The following is a 24,237-nucleotide window of genomic DNA, read 5'->3' on the forward strand; positions in this document are numbered from 1 at the left end:
GAAAGTTTCTTAGCTTTGGATCCGCGGACTTTGACTTAGCTTTCTTGAGTTCATAGCGTAAACGAAGGGGATGGTAGCCAGTCAGTCTGGTTTTATGCCGATATTTAAAGGGTATGTTGGCTGGCAGTGGTGCTGGTGGGGGGATCTTGGTGAGTTCTGTATTTTTATTTATTTCTTTTAAATTACACATTAAATTATCTACCTCATGCCAGAATGTTCGACTATTTCAGCTCCACCCCATAATAAATATGCTATAATGGAACTTTTATCAAATTAGAATCTCTGGTTATTTTAACTCGTTTAAAAAAACTGGTTAAGAAGTAATACCTTTGGGGTTATGTATTAACTTTAGACTAGCTAGAAGTAATGCATACTTTAGAGAGAAAAAAAGCCGCGTGTTTTTGAGTTCAGATTATATGCAGGTATAATTTGGGAAATGTTCAATTTCATGGGAGACTTTTTAAGTTATCTCAATTGTACAAGGCAGTCTCTTGACTTGCATCCAATTGAGAATTTTTGCAATAATTTGAAGGTTAGAATTCACAAGCAGAATCCACAAAATATCAAACAATTAAATGAATTATGCAAGGAAGAATGGTGAATTTGTGTGAAAAATTTGTGGTCATTAATAGAAAGCGACTTGATACAGTGAAACAAAACAGAGGCTACACAACAAAATAGTAAATGAATGTATCATATACATAGGGTAATTTTGAACTTTGATAAAAAATGGATTCAATAACACGTTTTTCATTTTTTTCAACATATAACGAAAACAACTTTACGAGATATTACTTATAAAATATTAAAATGGTGAACATAAACTAAAGGTATAATAGAAAATAACATGTATCCAATGTTTATGAGCGTCACTGTATATGTGTTTATATTGCATTTTATATTATGTATTATATATATATGCATGTATATATATATATATATATATATATATATATATATACTTGTTTATTGTTATATAAACATGCTCACATCCCGCTGCTACAAACAGCCACTTGTTTCAATCAAACAACAGATATCATCAGGCAGCGACTTGACTATTCAAAAGTTCAATGAATAATGGATTTTTATTTTAGGTAGGAACTCTTTAGAAGTTGGAGTTAAAAAACTTAAAACACAGGACTTTAATTAAATAAAAAAGTAAAAAGGGAGAGGCAATTTAAATAAAGTTAAAAGATTACAATGGGGAGAGAGTGATTGAGAAGAAAAAAGGAATAGAGACAGAAATAGAGAAAGAAAATATAGAGAAAACAAAATAGAGAGAAAAAGAAGAGAGAAAATATATATATATATATATATATATATACACATACACACACATACACACACATATACATATATATATATATACATACATACATATATACATACATATATATATACATATATACATATATATGATATGGAGAAGAAAAGAAAAAAGAAATAAAGGGTTATAATAAAGAGAATAAGAACTAGAAGGAAAAGGAAAGAATAATGACATCTAGTTAAATAGAGAAAGAGAGAAAGTAAGAATTTGACAGTATATAGAAAAAGAAAAAGAAAAAGAAAAAATCTGCGTGTCAACCAATTTATGAACAATTATACAATTCAGTAATGAAACATATTATTACAAATACAAACATAAGATACAATCCAAGCGTCAGAAATTAACGTGTCAAAAAAAGGCAGTGAATGTATTCGGCTATCATATTTATCCTCTTACATACGTCCACGAGTAAAATCAACACAATTCAAACATACTTCTACCATTAATTAGGCCCTTTATGCTAAATGATATAAGTTTAAAGTTTTCGCGTTTTTATTAGATAAATATATGAATAAAAGAAAAAAATAATGATAAAACAATATTAAAATTATTATTAATAACAATAAACATAATAGTAATGATAATAATAATAATAATAATAATAATAATAATAATAATGATAATAATAATAAAAACAGAATAAAATTAATATTTATTATCTTTTTAATATAACATATTTAGACATAAGAGGGGATTAAATAAATTAAATAGGTCCAATAATTATAAATAAAAAACTACTAATATTTATGTATATAAAAAGAATATAATACAAATATATATATATATAGATATATAACCACACACACACATATATATACCCAAATATACACACACATACACACACATATATATATATACATATATATATATATATATATACATATACATGCACATAAGTAAAGGTGTAACTATACTATTAAGTTGGAAGTTTAAGCTATTTAAGTATAGATATAAAGTCATATTAAATCACAAAATAATACATTCAATACCAGATTACTAATAACACAGATACAAGTACACTTACCTATAAATATATTCAGGCAAAAGAGGTAATTAAATCAACGAAATACTCAAAAATAGCGACGCACAGGTAGATAGTACCCTAATTAAAAATAATAAGATACATATGTATATACTCACAGAGAACCAACCGACATACTAATAAGCATATATATATATATATATATATATATATATATATATATATATATATATATATAATCTTATGTATACACATACATACAAAAAATACACAAATATATGCACACAATCATATACTAATACACAACAACGCACACACACATATATATACTCACACATAAATATGTATAATTTATATAAATTATATATATAGAAATACATAAGAATACAAATAATTTGGCAAGGGTACAGATAGATGCATACACACATAGAAACATACAAATGGATTGAATAAACATGGGAGGGTATACCAAATAATATAGAAATATATAGATCTAAGTACACACGGTCATAAAATAAATACATAGACACATACATATACACATAGACACACATGTATATAAGATAGGAGAAGTAAAGAATGAAATCAGGAGAGGAGAAAGTATATTAATAGAATATTAATAAATTATAGAAATCAGTGACAATTTTTAATTTATTTAAATTTTATATCTAAACTAAATTACTTAAAAGATGGGTTTTATAATGTTTGCAATTAATTGAATTTTCGTGCTTCTTATTTAATAATTTATCTCTTTCTCTAAAAGTAAGTATAAATAATTTCTCATAAAGACATAGGTAGCAAGGCGAGTTTAAAGATGAGCAGGTTTTCGCTTTCTTTAAAATTTTCCAATTTACTATTGGGGAGTAACCTTGCTCTACTAGTTCATTGTAATATTTAGACAAGGAAGTTCTATTTTTGTACTCATTATTTTCAAAAGAGCACTTGTGACCTGTAAATCTTTCTTTAAAATTGTTATTTGTCATTCCTATGTAATATTTTTTTTCATTCGGATTTTCCTTAGTAGAAATAGTTGCTTGGTACACTACAGAAGTAATTTGACAATTTCCTTTAAGAGGGCATTTTGATTTAATTCTACAGTTACAACTTTCGGTAGCAATGGGTGTGCTATTTTTGTTTAATATTTTGTTATTATGTTTTTTAATTATTTTTTCAAGGTTTTCATTACAACTATAACTAAGTTTTATTGTATTTTTATTGAAAATTTTATGTAGTATGTTATTAATAGGGAAGTGCTTTTTAATTAAGTTTAAGAATTTCATTCCTAGATTTGTTTTAAGTTTCAGATTAAAAGGGGGATTGTACCACAGGATTTTTCTCTTACGGTTTCTATTTGTATTTGTGTTTGGGTGTGTTGGTTCTATGAACTCAATTTGGGTGTTTTTGTATCCACTATCCTTAAGGGCCCTGTTATAGAAATATTTATGTTTATTAAATGTTTCAAGATTGGAAGAATTGTCACTGATTCTTTTACTAATGGATTTGGGGATATGCCTAATGATAGATTTTGGGTGATTTGATAGGGGGTGTACATAAATTGGGTTTGAGTTTTCCTTCCTATATGGTTGGTAGATGCCTTTCCTTAAATCAAAGTTCACATCCAAAAAATTTACAGTTTTAACATCTGATATAATATCCACTTTTAATTTAATTCTACGGAATTCATTTAAGATAATCTTTTTGGTTCTTTCACATTTAGGGCCGTTGGATTCCTTAATGATCATCAGTCCATCATCACGATACAAGCCTATATCCATGACATTGATGTCTTTGGTTAAGTTGTATAGTATGAATAGACCTACTAAGTCTGTCATTTCAGCCGAATCCAAAGACCCCATGGAAATGTCAAACAGGTCATTTTGATCTTTTTTCAACCACTGATCATTTCCACTAATTAATGTAGTATTTCTACATGTCCGTATAATTTCAATTTCAGTGTCTTTTATATCAGACAGGAGTTTAGCAAACTCCATCACCTCTTCGAATAGTTCCTTAGATATGGAGGGATAGTAATTCACAATATCGAATTGTAAGAAAGTACAATTCTTTTTATTATGTATATTGGAAAACCATTTAATGGTATCCGCTGTGTTAATCCATAGATTTAGCTTATATGTTGATTTAATTTGATAGTTAACTAACTAGTTAAAGAAAGCGAAAACCTGCTCATCTTTAAACTCGCCTTGCTACCTATGTCTTTATGAGAAATTATTTATACTTACTTTTAGAGAAAGAGATAAATTATCAAATAAGAAGCACGAAAATTCAATTAATTGCAAACATTATAAAACCCATCTTTTAAGTAATTTAGTTTAGATATAAAATTTAAATAAATTAAAAATTGTCACTGATTTCTATAATTTATTAATATTCTATTAATATACTTTCTCCTCTCCTGATTTCATTCTTTACTTCTCCTATCTTATATACATGTGTGTCTATGTGTATATGTATGTGTCTATGTATTTATTTTATGACCGTGTGTACTTAGATCTATATATTTCTATATTATTTGGTATACCCTCCCATGTTTATTCAATCCATTTGTATGTTTCTATGTGTGTATGCATCTATCTGTACCCTTGCCAAATTATTTGTATTCTTATGTATTTCTATATATATAATTTATATAAATTATACATATTTATGTGTGAGTATATATATGTGTGTGTGCGTTGTTGTGTATTAGTATATGATTGTGTGCATATATTTGTGTATTTTTTGTATGTATGTGTATACATAAGATTATATATATATATATATATATATATATATATATATATATATATATATATGCTTATTAGTATGTCGGTTGGTTCTCTGTGAGTATATACATATGTATCTTATTATTTTTAATTGGGGTACTATCTACCTGTGCGTCGCTATTTTTGAGTATTTCGTTGATTTAATTACCTCTTTTGCCTGAATATATTTATAGGTAAGTGTACTTGTATCTGTGTTATTAGTAATCTGGTATTGAATGTATTATTTTGTGATTTAATATGACTTTATATCTATACTTAAATAGCTTAAACTTCCAACTTAATAGTATAGTTACACCTTTACTTATGTGCATGTATATGTATATATATATATATATGTATATATATATATGTGTGTGTATGTGTGTGTATATTTGGGTATATATATGTGTGTGTGTGGTTATATATCTATATATATATATATATTTGTATTATATTCTTTTTATATACATAAATATTAGTAGTTTTTTATTTATAATTATTGGACCTATTTAATTTATTTAATCCCCTCTTATGTCTAAATATGTTATATTAAAAAGATAATAAATATTAATTTTATTCTGTTTTTATCATTATTATTATTATTATTATTATTATTATTATTATTATTATTATTATCATTACTATTATGTTTATTGTTATTAATAATAATTTTAATATTGTTTTATCATTATTTTTTTCTTTTATTCATATATTTATCTAATAAAAACGCGAAAACTTTAAACTTATATCATTTAGCATAAAGGGCCTAATTAATGGTAGACGTATGTTTGAATTGCGTTGATTTTACTCGTGGACGTATGTAAGAGGATAAATATGATAGCCGAATACATTCACTGCCTTTTTTTGACACGTTAATTTCTGACGCTTGGATTGTATCTTATGTTTGTATTTGTAATAATATGTTTCATTACTGAATTGTATAATTGTTCATAAATTGGTTGACACGCAGATTTTTCCTTTTTCTTTTTCTTTTTCTATATACTGTCAAATTCTTACTTTCTCTCTTTCTCTATTTAACTAGATGTCATTATTCTTTCCTTTTCCTTCTAGTTCTTATTCTCTTTATTATAACCCTTTATTTCTTTTTTCTTTTCTTCTCCATATCATATATATGTATATATGTATATATATATGTATGTATATATGTATGTATGTATATATATATATATATATATATGTACATGTGTGTGTATGTGTGTGTATGTGTATATATATATATATATATATATTTTCTCTCTTCTTTTTCTCTCTATTTTGTTTTCTCTATATTTTCTTTCTCTATTTCTGTCTCTATTCCTTTTTTCTTCTCAATCACTCTCTCCCCATTGTAATCTTTTAACTTTATTTAAATTGCCTCTCCCTTTTTACTTTTTTATTTAATTAAAGTCCTGTGTTTTAAGTTTTTTAACTCCAACTTCTAAAGAGTTCCTACCTAAAATAAAAATCCATTATTCATTGAACTTTTGAATAGTCAAGTCGCTGCCTGATGATATCTGTTGTTTGATTGAAACAAGTGGCTGTTTGTAGCAGCGGGATGTGAGCATGTTTATATAACAATAAACAAGTATTATCAGCTCTTTTTATTGAGCACTATCTAACAACCTCGTTGAATTCATTAGTCCATTACTTTTGAATATAAAAAAAAAACCCGAGTATATATATATATATATATATATATATATACATATGTGTGTGTGTGTAGTGTGTAGGAAGTTGCAATAATTTTCTTGTTTGGGATAAAAAAACAGTAAAAACGCGTATTGTCATATAAATGAAGATTTTTATTTATTTATTTATTTTAAATATTTAATCTACAGCATTGGTCAAAATAAATCTGCTAAACGTCCAAATGATACTATAGTGTCATTTAGCACTACTGTAGTTAAATACGAAGCTAACCAACATGGCTTACACCCGTAATCCTATCATATATAAAGTAAAGTTAAAAATTAAAAAAAAATATTAAAAACTATATGTTTGTTCTTGAAACGCACCGAAATGCTATGCTATGAGTGTATGACCTAAAATTGACCTATTTAATATAAGGCGTTTCTTCATGACGAAATAGGCTTATTGAAGTACCAAGAAATGTGAGGATATTTTTCTAGAACAAATACATGTTAACAATTACTGACAAAAGTGAATAAGAAAAGATTGATTTACCGCTGAACAGCTTTTCTAAATAATCATCGTCAAAAATAAACATGGGTGTCGTTAATCAGCCAGTTTAGCAAGATTTTATGTAAATATGACGAACAGAAGAGTATTTTGCATGGCGATTCATTATGACCAGAAGGATATTTAAGAATGACAATGAAGCAAACAAAAATTATTAAATACTAGATGACCCGACCTGGTGTTACTCAGTCATATTTTATTTTACAATGGCCTGATATAACATAGTTGTTTTCAAATATAATGAGTTCTTGCCGAGTCGTTGTATTATATAATTAAGTCATATATAAGTTCCACCATTACTGATCGTCACTATGGTGTCTTACCGTCTATCTAATACCCACTAACCTTCATCCTACAATGGCCTCGGGTAATTCCATCCAAGTAAAAAAGAAATCCTTACGATATGACTATAAAATCATCCACATCTCTACAAATACAACGTCCCAAGGCAGTTAGGAAATAATTTTACAGAAATAAAACATAGTAGACAGTATTTTATAAATATTATGGTTGCTAAAGAACTCTATAAATTATTGTCGAAAGTATGTTTTTAATCTCCTTCTTCTTCTTATTATTTTTATTTGAAGGTCACCACTTATCAAGGCCCTGAAGCCACTCGAGGGTAAGGTGTATTGCGTGTACAGTAATCAATAGGGATAGTATCGTAGTAATCGTTAGTATTGGAGATTTGATAAAGTGTCTTACTTAAGGGGTCGATTCATCAGGAACTTGTTTATGTTGGACTTGAAGACATTCAAGTTGTAGTCAGGTGGGAAACAGGCAAACGGAAGAGACTTCGACAGGGGTGCACTTCTAAGAAAGAAGCTTTGTTCATGGAATCTACGTTTTGATTTAGGCACAGATAAAGAGTGGGGAAAATTACTGACAGTGGTTTCAGCTAGACAGGTGTTTCTCGTGAAAGATTAGCGAGGGGGGGGACCAGAGATTGGAGCTCGAACGAGCACTTGTTCTTGACGAATATACTTGTATAGTGATAACTCTATTTACTTATAGTTTCTTAATTTGTTTTACTTTTCGTTAAGTGTTTATGAAACATAGTAGTTTTGGAATATGTTTTATTTGCAAGCATCCTCCAAGATATAGACAGTGTTTTACTGAATATTAGTGTTGCTGCAACATAGCTGATATATTTTAATCGTGTCGCTGCATTTAAAAAACTCGCACATTTTCTTGTATTATCGCAGAAACAAATTAATAAAAAAGAAGAAAAAAAGAAAATCCGACTGGGCATTTTTTTTTTTAATTGCAAACGCATTTATTCGTGGTTCTTCCAAAATAACGCATTTCATTATCATTCAAAGATCTCATGCACACACGTTTTACAACTCTCTGCCGTATAAGATGTGACTTTTAGAAGTCTCTCACCCCGCCACTCCACGCCGGCTTTAGCCGGCCCTTTCTCGCCCTCGTTTTCGTACACTCAACTTCCTCGGCTAGTACTTTGTTTCTCCCTTGACCATTAAGTGTATTTTTCTCTCCTTTTCTTGTCACGCAGCTCACGCGCACTTGCCCGTGGCTACCAATCTCGGTGGCCGTGACTTGCCACGGCTGCTGCTACTAATTTTTGTCGCTAGTCAGCTATCCTACAACTATTGCTACGTTATATTGTTAGAAAGTTCCCCTTGTTCATTATTCAGAGAATAAATAGGCTGTATAGATATTATAAAAATATTACCTTTCTAAGCAAAAAACGCGTGAAATTTTATTTTAAGTTGCACGCATCAGAAGCGAAAAACGTTGTATCTTTTTTTAGAGATATTGTTCGTGAAATACCTTTTATAGAAAAAGTATCGCTGCATAGTAGCAAATAAATAGAAATGTATATATTTCGAGATGGCGAACGTGAATGGTTAATCATCAAGAAATCGAAAAGTCCTTTGAAAATACACCCTTCAAAAATATGTTACGCTTTTCAGCATTTAACAGAAACCATTTTAGTAGAGAATAGAAAAACGTATGTTATTGAGTATTGAAACAAGAATATTTTAACGTTTATTTTAAGCACGTGTAACTTAATCAAATCGCCGAAATATTAAGACAAAATTGCAGAACGTTCGTCGGTTTATACCAGTAAGGAAAATATCTCGACTTTATCATCATTACCATCCAACAAGAGTATTATATGTATGGCAATAACATAGTCGGCAAAAAGCCCAAAACGGGTGATTCCACTACAGGCATGTCAGCTTAAAAATTATGCAGGTCCAACTGTTATTAGTTCGCAATATAATGCTCCTATAATTTTTTTTTTGTGTATTGATATTCATATTAAGAATTTTCTTTTTAATTTATTTCAAAAGAAAATACAACTTTGTTATGTATGGATCTTGGAATTGCATTCATCTGCAAAATATCTGATTAATTTGAATATTCTTTTAAACACTAATTTTAATTAATTCATTAGTAGTTTTAGGTCTACTTATGAAATGTTTATCTTTAAATAACTATTACTTTTTTTTTACACAGTGATCACCACTTATCAAGGCCCGGAAGCCACTCAGGGATAAGGGTTATTGCAAGTACATTACGTTAGTGAGGAGATTTGATGAAGTGTTTACTTAAGGGGGCGGTTCATTAGGAATTTGTTATTTCATGTTGAGGTTTTGGGATTTGTGGAATAGGTCGGCTTACTTGGTTAGAGCAGTACAGAGAGGGAAAGTAAGAGAGAAAAAGACAGGAATTTTTTTTTTTTGTAGCACACGAAAAGGTAAAGCCGTAACAATTACCCACTAGTATGGCATCGAGAGGCCCAACCAGAGACTACTGCATGGTCCAGATCCATTCACCAAATGGCAATACAGCAGTCCCAGTACTTTGCGCCTGCTGATAGGACAGCCTCCTTAGTGGTTAATCCAAGGTTCGGGTCCTGACTATCAGGCGGATAACGTCAGCCCAGACAAAACGTTTACCTCCAGCACCCTTACTAGTGACATGGCAACAAGGACAGACAGAGACAGAAACAGAGACAGACATTGCGTAATATTTGCATAAAAAAGTTACAGAAAACACAAACCTCTTTCTATATATATTTATGTATGCGTACATATGTTTTGAAAATGTGCCTACTAACCCTTCTGTCAGTTTTTGATCCATAGACATCGAACTTAATATATAAGGTATTCGAACCCATGCGAAACTTTATATTTGGGGTTTAGGCAGGGAAAATCGGTGCAAACGTGTGAAAATTAAAAGAAAAATGGAATTTGCCAAGTGAAGGTCGAACGAAATCATTACGAATATGCACGCGTAACGTAATAGCTATTGATTCATATTTTATTTTTTAGTCTTGCAACAAACATGCTTTCATAGTTCAGGCATTAACGTAACAGGAAAAAGTAAATCGTAAGCTAAACGTTTTAGTTTATATTCTCAATTGTGGTGCACGAGATATTATTTATTTTTTTAACATTTTAAATCACTACTATATATTGAGTCCAATATGATAGAATGATAAATACGAAATTTGCATTAATAAAAGATACATTTAAGCGAATTTTCCGACCGGGCAATGTCGGGCAGCTTGCAAGTACGCACACACACACACATATATATATATATATATATATATATATATATATATATATATATATTCCGTCGTCGAATATTCCCTGACTGTTTATTACTTATGCTAGCCGATTTGACATTTATAGTCACACCATTTCTTGCAATTGTATTGCCGGTTGTCCTGAGGTAAGATACTAAACTACGGAGTCAATAGTCAATTTGTGATGGGTTCGAATATCCCGACCAGAAGTAAGTGTGTGTGTATATATATGTGTGTATATATATATGTATATATATATATATATATATACATATATATATATATACATATATATATATTCTTAAATTAAAATAGGGATAGAATACGTTTGAAAGCCGAATTATAACGCATTATATATTGCGTTGTAATTCGGCTTTCAAACGTATTTCATAGGTATTTCAATTTAAAATTTAATCAACGATACTAACACGGAAAACACTATCCTGATATATATATATATATATATATATATATATATATATATATAGAGAGAGAGAGAGAGAGAGAGACAGACAGACAGACAGACAGACAGAGAGAGAGAGAGAGAGAGAGAGAAAAAGACACACACACGCACACACATGGACGGTGTTTCGCGGTATAACTGCTCTTCAGTTTGACTAAACAAGCAGTTATTCACTCTGATATGGAAAGCCGATCGTCTTGTTAACAGATGAACTTGTTAAATATATTCATTTTTGTTCATACAATGTTTAAATTCCATTATTATTTAAAATATTGGTTCTCTAAAAAGAAAGCCTAATTCTTCAATGAAGAGCTAACGCCCTAATTTCATAAAGTGCGTATAATCATTGAAAAAAAAAACTGCTTTGGTGTAACTGAGATTGTATGGGCCTCCTATGGAGAAAATAACGTGACAGTGTAATAAGCTAATGAGTTGATATTATTTTCCCCTTATTCAAGTTGATCTCTTGATTTTATATCGAACATTGACCAAAACAGCGTAATCTTTTCTTGTACAGGTGAACCACTTCAATTCACAGCCAGAGGTTATCAACACTTTGGTACACACTGATTATGGGCATTATCCAAAGCATCAGGTGAGGCGAATTGTCAGCGATACTTTCAGCGACGAGTCCTCCCGTGACAATTCCGGTGCATCAAGTGGAATTCATGATCAGTCCTTTCCGAATTCAACACATTCCGGTGTTGCTTACAACGTTCGATCACGTAATGACTCGTTCGGAGACTACCAGGATTTTTCATCCTCCTTGAATGCTAAACCACAAATGGACACTTACTCAGTTGGCGTCATAATCAAAAGAACGGTGAGTAATTGAATTCTTATTTTTATTTATTTATTTATTTATTTTTATTATATTTTCACCCCAAACAAGTCACATTGCCACTTTGGTGTAGGGGGCTACTATCAGAGGCAACAACTACTGGGGTACTATGTTGGGATTTGGGCAGCAAGATGTCGCTTCACGTTACACTTGAACTCCTGCATGTCAATACAGTTGGGGAAGCAGGGGCCTGGAATGGAATTCCAGAGTCTAGCGGTTCTGGGGAAGAAACTACTGGAGTAGAAAGATCTTTTACATCTAGGGATCTCTACTGTGTGGGGGTGGGATTTAGCTGCCTGTCGCGTTTGTCGAGGGTGTCTACATCGTGGGGGCACAAGTGATTGCAGTTCGCCAGAGCATTCACCATTAAAATACTTGTAGAACAGGCAGAGCGATGCAACATTTCGTCGATGGGACAGAGGCTGAAGCTTAGATGCCAGTTCAGGGCCTATCAGATTGGCGACTCTCTTTTGAGCCTTGTCTAGGAGTGAGAGACTAGTAGCAGATGCACCAGCCCAAATGTGACACAATACTCCATACATAGGCAAATAGTGGCCCTATAGGGGTACAGGATACTTTCGGGTGTTAGTTGTTTTCTAGCACGGTAGAGATAGACTACCTTCTTCGCAGCGACCCTGGCAACGCTTTCAATGCAACTGTTCCATTTTTTTTGAGGAGTTTTATCACCGCACAAGCAAAAAGGCCCAATGTATAAAATCAACAAATAAGACAGGGACGCGTTCGAAATGAATGTTCCTGTTTTGAGCACAATTGAACTATGATTCTTAACTTTTGTATTTTACACTAATTCAAACCGTTACCTATGAATAATTTTATATAATCAACAGAAGGTTCTCTACAGTCCAATGTAGACTACAATGTAATTTGAATTAAGTCGCTGCGAGAAGACATATGAAGCTATCTTCCGGAGCACCGCCGTTGGTCCCAATCTAGAGCAAATAATTGATTGGATTAAAAAAACAGCGATTTCACCGATATCGCTGACATTAAAAGTATGGGGGGGGGAAGCATTTGCTGATTCTTATATATATATATATATATATATATATATATATGTATATATATATATATACATATACATATATATATATATAAGTATATATATATATATATATATATGCATATATATATATATATATATATATATATATAATCAATTACATTGAAACACTAGTTTCTATATGTGCTCCCTGCTTATTTCGGCATTGTTAGCAGTCGTTTTAGACTTCTACTTGCCACAGGAAAACAAACAGTGCCGATTCAGGAGAAGTATGATTGGGGATTGCTTGCCCTTGCTTCATAATTATACGCACAGAAACACTTGCATAAGTCAACAAAACTTGCAAAACTGAACAATGATGTGATATACAGTACGATCGATTGATCATTTTTTTTTTTAATGGCTTCTAACTTTATCTATGAAAAAAATTTTTAGTGAATTTTCCAATGTTTAATAATGGTAGTTAAAGAAAAAAATTTTTTTTAATTTTTCATTTTAATACATATTAGTTTTTTTTACATATAAATAAATTTAATTAAATTACAGGAGTCCAAAAGTTAAGGAACGATGGAAATTCATTATGAAAAAATAAAGAATCCTTTTAGTATTTAGTGAAAAGCCCCTTGTTTTCAATCCCACTATCACCTTTTGCTGCAAGACAGAACCAATCGTTCACATGTAATAGGTGAAATATTATTCCAGGATGTTTTTATATATTCCCATAAATCATCAAGATTTTTGGGGTTTTTTCTGTGATCTTATCACCAATAATTTTCCAAACATTTTCAATTGGATTCAGGTCTGGGCTCTAAGCTCAATCCATAATGCAAATATTGGATCTATTAATCTCTTCTAAAACTATTTTTGCTTTATGGCACGGTACGTTGTCTTGCATAAAGATATCAGAATTAGAAAGATTAGGTACCAAGTGTTCACTAATCAATTCTTTGTACATTCAGGCATTAACTTTTCCATGAATTCTCACAAGGGGGCCAGTTTCTTTTGAAGATATCATGCGCCATACCATTATACTGACCCCTCCAAATTTTACTGTACTTTTAACGCACTTAGAGGACAGTCTTTCTCCATTTTTTCTTCTGACATGTGGTCTTTTGTCTGATCCGAAATGATTAAATTTAGATTCATCAAAAAATTAACCTTTTCCCATTTTTTCTTCCCAAAACAAATGATGTTTTTCGGCGAATAACAATCCGGCCTTTTTATTCTTAATAGAAATTAAAGGCTTTGAGCATGGACTTCTTGAAAATAATCCAACTTCATTTAATCTTCGTGAGATCGTTTGTCGGGAAATCCTGTGTCCAGTTTCGGATGTAAAATCCCGGGATATCGAAGCCGCAGTTTTAAAGCGATCAGAACGAGATGATCGAGTGATTTTTCTATTCTCCCGAATAACAACTTTAGTTGTTATTCGGGGTCGGCCCGATTTTTTCTTTTCAGTCAATGGTAAACCTTTTTTTCTATTTTCAATAATCCGAAAAACAACGCTTTTAGACCTTTTCAATATTTTAGCAATCTCCCCTATGGACTTTTTTCATCATAATGGTCACAAATAAGCTGTTTTTTCTTGTACATATAGCCTTTTTCGAATATTCAGAGTCGACATTTTGTTGTTAATAAAATTGTTAACGTTTGTATTATTTTTCTGCGTTCCTAAATTTTTGGACCTCTGTAGTTTAATTAAATTTATTTATATGTAAAAAACTAATATGTATTAAAAATATATATATATATATATATATGTTTTCTTTAACTACCATTATTAAACATTGGAAAATTCACCCAAAAGTGTTTTTTCCTTTTTTATAGATAAAGTTAGAAGCCATTCAAAAAATACAAGTGGGAAGTTTTTTCTTCCCACTTGTATTTTTAGGAAAAGGTTCATTTTACTGATGAATCTAAATTTCATCTTTTCCGATCAGACAAAAGACCACATGTCAGAAGAAAAAAATGGAGAAAGACTGTCCCCTAAGTGCGTTAAAAGTACAGTAAAATTTGGAGGCGGCAGTATAATGGTATGGCGCATGGTATCTTCAAAAGAAACTGGTCCCTGGAAAAGTTAATGGCCGAATGTACAAAGAATTGATTAGAGAACACTTGGTACCTAATCTTTCTAATTCTGATATCTTTATGCAAGACAACGCATCGTGCCATAAAGCAAAAATAGTTTTAGAAGAGCTAAATAGATCCAATATTTGCATTATGGATTGAGCTTAGAGCCCAGACCTGAATCCAATTGAAAATGTTTGGAAAATTATTGGTGATAAGATCACAGAACCCCCCCCCCCCAAATCTTGATGATTTATGGGAATGTATAAAAACATCCTGGAATAATATTTCACCTATAACATGTGAACGATTGGTTCTGTCTTGCAGCAAAAGATGCCATAGTGGGATTGAAAACAAGGGGCTTTTCACTAGATACTGAAAGGATTCTTTATTTTTTCATAATGAATTTCCACCGTTCCTTAACTTTTGGACGCCTGTAATTTAATTAAATTTATTTATATGTAAAAAAAAAACTAATATGTATTAAAATCAAAAATTAAAAAAAAAATTTCTTTAATTACCATTATTAAACATTGGAAAATTCACCAAAATCTTTTTTTTCTTTTTCATAGATAAAGTTAGAAGCCATTAAAAAAAAATGACCGATCGTCCTTAACTTTTGGACGCTACTGTATATTGGTTTTCAAAGTGCCAAAAATCAAGATTCTTCTGTTGGTTATTATATAATCAAAAGGAAATTATATATATCAAAAGGAAATTATTACAATATTGTTTCGATTGCAACTAACAAGTGTTAACTTTATATAAACTTAGCATGGATATTCGGTGTGGCCCGGGTGGACATATATTCTGCTGTAATCATTTGTTGAGCAGAATTTTGTCCGTATATGTGATTGTCATTATGTTCTCAATTAAGTAAAAGTCGTCAACTGAAAAGAGGGGCGTGCACAAATTCTCGTTTAATAAACAAAATATGAACTTATTAGAGAAGGAACGTGAAAATAACCGCTCAAGACAAGTCTAATAATTTCTAGAATATAACGGTTTTGCCGTAGCTTTTTGTCCTCGTACAAATATCAAAATCAAGATATAATGATACTAAACCGTGTCTAAAATCGTTATTCCATTGCGATAAAAATATACTGCATTGAATTCTAGATAATGTCTAAAGTATAAACTTGTGTTCTTAAAGTCAGAACAATAGGTTAATTTGCTTAGGTGTTAATGCAATACAAAATTATACATATATAGCCTTACCTCATTGCATATAAAGATAGACTATTTGTTTCGACATATCTGACATCCAGCCCGCGTCGGTAATTTCTGACTTTATCCGGGCAAATGGAGTATTTTTAATTGCTCTAATAAGCGTCACATTAGTCTACGTTTGAAATCCGGCTGAATAAAGGCATTATCATGAAACTCAGAGTAGCTTAAACAAAAAGCCAATAATTTTACCTATAATGATACTGACCCGCGTAGCACTGATCCATTCTAATAGACGCCAGTCATCAGACTAATTTGTTTGAATAGATCCATTAATTTGGATTGGTTCAACGAATTAGTCTGATCCTTCCTTGTAGGTAACGCACACACTTATACAGGAATGTGTGTATGTACGTGTGTTCTTATATATATATATATATATATATATATATATATATATATATATATATATACTTTTTATGCTCGTGCGTTTGTGTTTTGTTGCCAGCATTATTGAATTAATATAACCTAGACTGCACTAACTTAATAAATGATTTAGGATTCATGTTGTTTATAGCATACAGATAATATGAGATTTCGATTTGGGCTAAAACAAAGAGGATCAAATATAAAAACTAATAAATAAAATGACTGCTTTAAATAAAACAGTTGCTTCTAGCTATTTTTTCTAGGACGTTTTTATTAAATAAACTAGCAGGCTTACTCGCCATTCCCCGGGTTAGTAATACGTTTTATCATACCAATAATTCTTCTCCTATTATAACAATCGAAGTAACACTTACTGTATAATCGGAACAACTAATAAAAGAGAAACAGCAGCAAAAGCTACAACAATAACAACAATAACAACAATAATAATAATAATAATAATAATAATAATAATCATAATAATAACATAAATAATGATATCAACAATAATAAAAATAATAATGAAACAATAATAAAAAGAATAATAGCAACAATAAAAATATCAATAATGATGTTAACAGCAAAATAATAATAATAATAATAATAATAATAATAATAATAATAATAATAATAATAATAATATTCTGTCAAATCGTAGACTTTGCTATCCCAGCTGATCACAGGGTGAGCATGAAAGAAAAGGAGAAACGAAACTTTGTAGCGAAAGCAAATGAACAGCCAGTGCTCAGAAAGAAAAGAAATGTTCCATACGCCGCTATAGAACAAATAGACGGTGAATTAGAAAGACTCAAAAACATGTCATTGAAAAAATTGATCACAGTGAGTGTGCTACACCAACAGTTTACATCAAAAAGAAGAGCAAGGAAATTCGGGCTTGTGCCGACTTCTCTACAGGCTTAAAAATGCATTAAAAGATCACCATTATCCTCTTCTTAACCCTGAAGAAATATTTGCGAAACTGAGTGGAGGGAAATATTAGTCTAAAATCGACCTCAGTGACGAGTATTTACAAGTTTCAATCGATGAGGAGTTTTCAAAACTGATATGCATCAATACCCATAAGGGATTGTACAAGTTTAACAGACTTCCTTTTGAGGTTAAAGTCGCCTTTGCTATTTTTCAGCAAATTATAGACATTATGTTAAATGGGTTGGGTTTCGCACTAGAATATCTGGACAATGTGTTAATGAACAGTGCTAGCAAAGAACAACACAAGGCTCATGTAAACCAAGTATTCAATGATTATAGATTTAAACTAAAACAGAAAAAATGTACTTTTTTAATGGAAAAGATTAAATATTTAGGGCAAATCATCGATGAACATGGAAGAAGGCCGGATCCAGATAGATTGAGTGCAATAAGGGGCATGCTTGCTCCAGAAAATATTACGACTCTATAAAGTTTCTTAGGTTTGGCGAATTACTATAATATATTCGTGCCAAATATACATAATCTAAGATCACCCGTAAATAAACTCTTAAGGAAGGACCAAAATGTGTCTGGACACAAGAGTGCGAAGAAGCATTTCAGGAAATTAAGGATATATTAACGTCTTACTTGTTTCTGGCACACTATAATCCCAAGCGTTAGAGTTGAAAGCGATGCCAGCGCCTATGGTATAGGAGCATGCATATTATACAAAATGGATTATGGAAAAGTAAAACTCATAGCCCATGCATCCCAACCACTTCTACCAGCTGAAAAGAACTACTCGAAAATTGAGAAAGAGGCGCTAAGCATTATAATCGCGGTAAAAAAAGTAATCGTTACTTGCACGATAGGAAATTTCTGTTGGAAACAGACTACATGCCATTGTTAACAATTTTCGGATCGAAAGAGAGACTACCAGAACATACGGCGAATAGACTCCAAAGATGGGGCACTATTCTTCTGAACTACAATTTGCAAATGGAGTATGTACCATCTAAAACTTGGTCATGCAGACAGTTTATCAACCCAAGCAGACAGGACCATTGGAAGATATGATAATAGCAGCCATTCAAGCGGAATTTGAAGTAAAAAATACTTTTTGTGACATGATAAGAGGACTTCCAGTAACGCTTGATGAGATTAAAACTAAGGCAGAAGTGGACGAATTTAGTATAAGCACGAAAGAAAAAAACAGTAACCAACTGGATAAGAAAATTTATTCAATTTGCGATAACGTCCTGTTATATAGCGACAGGGTTGTAATCTCTACGACATTACAGAAAAAATGCTCAAGAAATTCCATGTAGGACATCCAGGTATATCAAGAATGAAAAGCCTTATGCGCTCTTTCGTTTATTGGCCAAACATGGATAAAGATATAGAAGAAAAAGTCAGCGAGTGTAGAGGATGCGAATTAGCTATGAAAGCTCCTTCGACTCAATTCGGATCGTGGGCAAAACCGGACCGACCTTGGTCGAGAATTGATTTGGACTTTACGGGATCTCTAGATGATTTCTACTACTTCATTGTTGTAGACAGCTTATCTAAGTGGCTGGAAGTACTAAAATGCAAGAATCCCACATCTTCCTGTATGAACTATTCGCTAGGTTTGGAGTACTAAACTGCATTGTCACAGACAATGAAACGCAATTCACATCTACCGAATTTAAACATCTTTGCGAGGATCATCTAATCGAATATATAATCATTACACCATACCATCCAAGTAGTAATGGACAAACAAAGATTCGTTCATACATTCAAGAGAGTTCTGAAAAAAAGCTAGTGGATTACTGACGAATAAGTCAATCCAACAGTTTTTACAAGTTTTAAGAGTCACTGCGAATGCAAACATCGAGATGCTGAAGACATCTGCGGAGGTCACGTTTGGACGCAAGGTTAGGTCGATTTTCCACAAGTTGTTACCAAACCAGAATAGCCCCAACTTAAAAAAACGATAACAAAATCGGTATAAAGTTGGCGAAAGAGTCTTCTACAAGATTCACAGAAATAATAAAACTTTCTGGGAGTCCGGCATTATAAAGAAACAAATAGGCAACATGGTCTATATGATTAAGGGCCAGATTTCGTACACTACACGGACGATTCACAAAGATGACGAAAGATAAGACTCACAAAATCACTTGAATATAGCTAAGAAAAGATAACTAAACAGAAAATAAATCGTTAATAACAGCCACACAAGATAGCACGAACCAACTATATCAAAGCAACTATCGACAACACATAAAGAAACAAAAATGAAGACTTTGTGGATAAAGAGACAAAGCGATAAACCACATGATATGTGAATATAGCAGACTAGCCCCTAAATAATATAAGAATAGATACGATCAAGGGCAAAGACAGTACACTGGGATCTATGCTAACAGCTGCATCTTGAACACCCAGACAAATGGTACTAATACAAACCGACAGGAATACTTGAAAACGGAAACTACAAGATCCTGTGGTCATGAATGTAAAAACAGATAAACCTATCTAAGCAAGAAGACAGGGCTTCATAATAGTTAAGAAGAAGAAGAAGTTCTGTTAGAACGTAGATTTCGCTGTTCCAGCAAGCCGCAGGATGAATATCAATAAGAAGGAAAAGCGAAGCAAATGCACAGAACAGGCCAGATAGGTGAAAGGTATATGGAAGATGAATATCATCAAGATAGCACCAAAAATCAGGAGAGCACTAGCAACAATTCCGAAAAACTCCACAAAAAGAGAGGGAGAAATTGAAATCAGCGTGATGGCCGAGAAGATAACATTAATAAAAAAAAACGGCTGAAATAATAAGGAAACCCTTGAATGCAGAGACTAACTTGAGCTACAAACGCCAACGGTCATATATAGACTCTGCAACAAAAGTAAAAGAAAAACACAGAGGAACACCAGATAAAATCAAGCTAACTGAAATCGTATAAGTGAAAATTGTAATGTCGGCATCAACTGACATCACACCCAAATGTTCGTGAAGGGTCAAGGAGAATGGAAGACAGAGAAAAAGCACTGTGGATTCTTACCTTAGGGACGATTATTATTATCCAAATTCCAGTGAAGATCAATGGCCCTTGCCAGCGAAAAATCAATGGTAAATGGTTGTTGCGATAACGCGACTTTATCTAGAAAGTTATCGAAATAGGTGGAGAGTACTATGAATCTGGAGAGACTTGTTGCCATTTAGACACCAAGTAACATCACAGGTTTTTGACAGAGAAATCTTTGATGATGGCTTGTGTGATACAATGATGATGTTGATACTAATAATAATAATAATAATAATAATAATAATAATAATAATATACGCGAGTGAAGTCTTACTTTCAGAAAAATATACGAGTACAGCTTTGCTAATAAAATATAAATAAATAAAATCTCTTCTTTTCTCCTCTGTCCCCTATATGTGTCTTTCTCTTTTGAGTCTGTGAGTAAAGCATTTATGTGTCGGTAGTCACAAAACTATTAAGAGCACAGGAATATATTTGTTTGCCTCTATTAACATAGAAAGGAACTCTATCCTTTCTTTCTTACTGACAGGTTTAACCGTCGTCGGCCAAGGCGAAAATGTAACATGTATCTATTAAAGCATCTCTTTACCTCTTTCTGGTCTGTATCTTTCCCCCCTCTCTCCAATTCCGCTTTCTTCTTCTCCCAGTTCATTCCTCTCTCTGGACATACACACAGACAACACTCCTTTATATACTAAATTCCTTCAAGAAAGAGCCAGTATTTTCTGTTCAAGTTAGTGCATAAAATATCTGAAAACAAAAAGACTTCACCCATGGAAGAAACATAGCTCAATTGAGCTCCAAAGAATGAATAATTTCGTTTAAATGTTACTCATTCGGTGCCACGTCGTTCATGAATATATCATCTTTGTGGGTCTTTGTCTTATAGTTTTTAGGTTTATCTGGACAAACGTAGACAACTGCCTTTTATAAAATATACTGTCAGTTAAAACTAAGATGTTTTACTCATAGAGACTAAATGTGCACTATATTGACTATATTCATTTAGAAATAAGTGATGTCTGTCAAAGTCATTACAATTAACGAAAATGGCTCTTCTTCATCTGCAAAAAACAATTAGCATTGTCAGCTAAATATTTAAATAAATATAACGATCTGTCCTGTCTTTATTTCTTTATATAAAATGTCGCAATTGAATTATTTTTAAACGAATGAATGTTCTATGTATTCTTGTTGTAAAATAAATCTAATAGGCTGTCTGTCGCGATATTTTCAAACCCTATCTCTCCGAAACTAACAGTTGCAGAGCGGCGCTAGGGGCTGCAAATGTTTGGATTTTATTTATACCGTTCTTTAATGGGTCTTTAGCCAATTAAAATAGTTTTTAAGGGGTAAAAAATATTTCAAATTTAAAAAATTCGTTGAACATTTTGTGCATTCATTGTAGTTTATTTTTAATTTTAATCAGTCCATATGCGTTGATACAATAGTAACGTCACCAGCTTTGAATGCAATTTTGCCTGGTGGTGCCTAAATACTTTTTTTTTTTTTACTTTTGAACTCACGACTCTATAATAATATATATGAAATCTGGACAAATTAAAATATACCTAAGCGTATTTTCGCCTGGGCAAAGTCGGGCACTCCTCCGCTACTGATCTTCTGAATGATAACGTTATTATCTAAAAGCCATTCTTCACATGTGAAAAGGCTTTATGAAAATATTTCTGTTCAGTATTTGTAATGAATACGGCAGCCAGCCGAAGTTAAGCAAAGATGAACTTGGCGAGTATCAGACGGGTGACTATTTTTGACTACGCGCGGTATTAGGTGGCGGTATGGAAGCACTTCCATCATTAGGAGCAGTAAGGGCTTCCTATCCCCCCCGGTTATCTACTGAATCCCCCCACCCCCGTCAGTCACAGCAGGAAGGTGATGAATGGTTTCTTCTGAAATTGGTCAACTCTTCGTTGTGTTAAGCAAATTATACTGATTGAGATATAATGGTATAGCACTGCCCCTATAATTGCAACCTACTGTAGGTACTGGTCCTGGATATGGCCTTAAACTATATCCGATGGTGAAGCCTCAGCTCGCGGGCTTTGGGGAGTGTGGAGCCACCCTTTAATTGCCATTGCTCCCAGGTTCACTCTGACCCGGAGTGATAGTACCTGTTAGGGTCCCAACTATGGGTCAAATAGAAACCGACTTACAAAAAACAAATATATTCTATTAAAATTTTTTTTTTTCGAAATCATCGGATTCGGCATTAAATAATCTGGAAAGGGTTGATATGCCGTAAAACAAAAACAACCAACCAACCAACCAACTTACTGTAGGTACTACATTACAAAGAACCTCATGGTGACACTATGAATGAAAAAGGGACTGATGAGCCGCAATCATCGATGTCTGCGAAACAGACATGATACATGAAGCATGAGAAAAATTTGCAAAAAAGAAAACATTCTAATCTATATAAAAATGAGGATGTATGTGAACGTGTTTTTGATTTACAGACTTTAAATTTGGTCTATAGAGTATACAGACACGTGGAAAACTTTTTAATTAGTTTTCATCCAGAAAAAAGCTGTTAATGGGATCAAAATTGAAAAATTGCTCCTTGTGTGTGTGGGGGGGGGTCATCGTATTTTTATCTGTTTGTCAATTGTTTCACGAGGTTTGAAAACACTTTTTAAATATTGCAATCTGCTCCAATGGTTATCGTACTTGACTCATGTCGTTAGGTTTTGCTTCCTATCTCAGCTCGAGTATTTTTTACTTGCAAGAAGTGAACTGTTTAGGAAAAACAAAATACTCACATGCACATATTTCAGGTTGTGTATGAATCAAAATATAATATCTATGCATATTTTACGACCGGGCAAAGTCGGGCGGTCTGCTAGTCATGAACATATTTGTAATTAGGACAAATAAAAATCTCCAATGAAAGAAATTATGTTTAAAAAATTCTCATGTTGACTTAAATTTTTTCATCAGTAAATTACATGATATAACTGATTTTCACACTTCACCGTTGACTGCTAAATACATTCTAAACTGTAAATTACAAATCTCGACCGTTATATGATTTTATCTATAATTCTTGGTCCCCCGACAAAAGGAGTGTGGACCTGTAAATTCACCCTTATCCGTTCGTCCGTTCGTCTGTCCGCACTTTTCTCAATAACTACACCTTGGAATTTTAGGAATTTTTGCACAAACATTAAACATGATATGAGTAAAAAGTAACAGAACAGATTTTCCGGGAAAACTCCGGTTGTCCCCCTAAGGGCGCCTTTCGGATTAAAATGGTTAAAATTAACACTTGTGTGCTTATTAAAAAAAATGATGCCTTGGATTTTTATAAAATTTTCTGAAAAGTTGTAACTAACTGATTTCTATATAATTTTGTTTGTCTATACTTCGCGATAACTCTTCGGTGTGACCCAGGGTCTTTTATAGCTAATAAAAACACTCAATTT

At 32.0% G+C, this 24,237-nt stretch overlaps 1 protein-coding gene across 4 annotated transcripts in view; it reads left to right on the forward strand.

The window, feature by feature from the left end:
* Positions 1 to 24,237, forward strand: part of LOC145287966 (filamin-A-like) — a 311,755-nt gene that overhangs the window by 139,013 nt on the left and 148,505 nt on the right. For all 4 annotated transcript variants that reach the window (XM_080135939.1, XM_080135937.1, XM_080135940.1 and 1 more), the window contains exon 3: positions 11,816 to 12,121. In XM_080135939.1, the coding sequence (XP_079992065.1) occupies positions 11,816 to 12,121 (306 nt within the window). The remainder of the gene's footprint in view (positions 1 to 11,815; positions 12,122 to 24,237) is intronic.

Source organism: Euprymna scolopes, chromosome 11 (assembly GCF_053919585.1).
Source record: "Euprymna scolopes isolate OS-2025 chromosome 11, ASM5391958v1, whole genome shotgun sequence".
Taxonomy (NCBI): Eukaryota; Metazoa; Mollusca; class Cephalopoda; order Sepiida; family Sepiolidae; genus Euprymna; species Euprymna scolopes.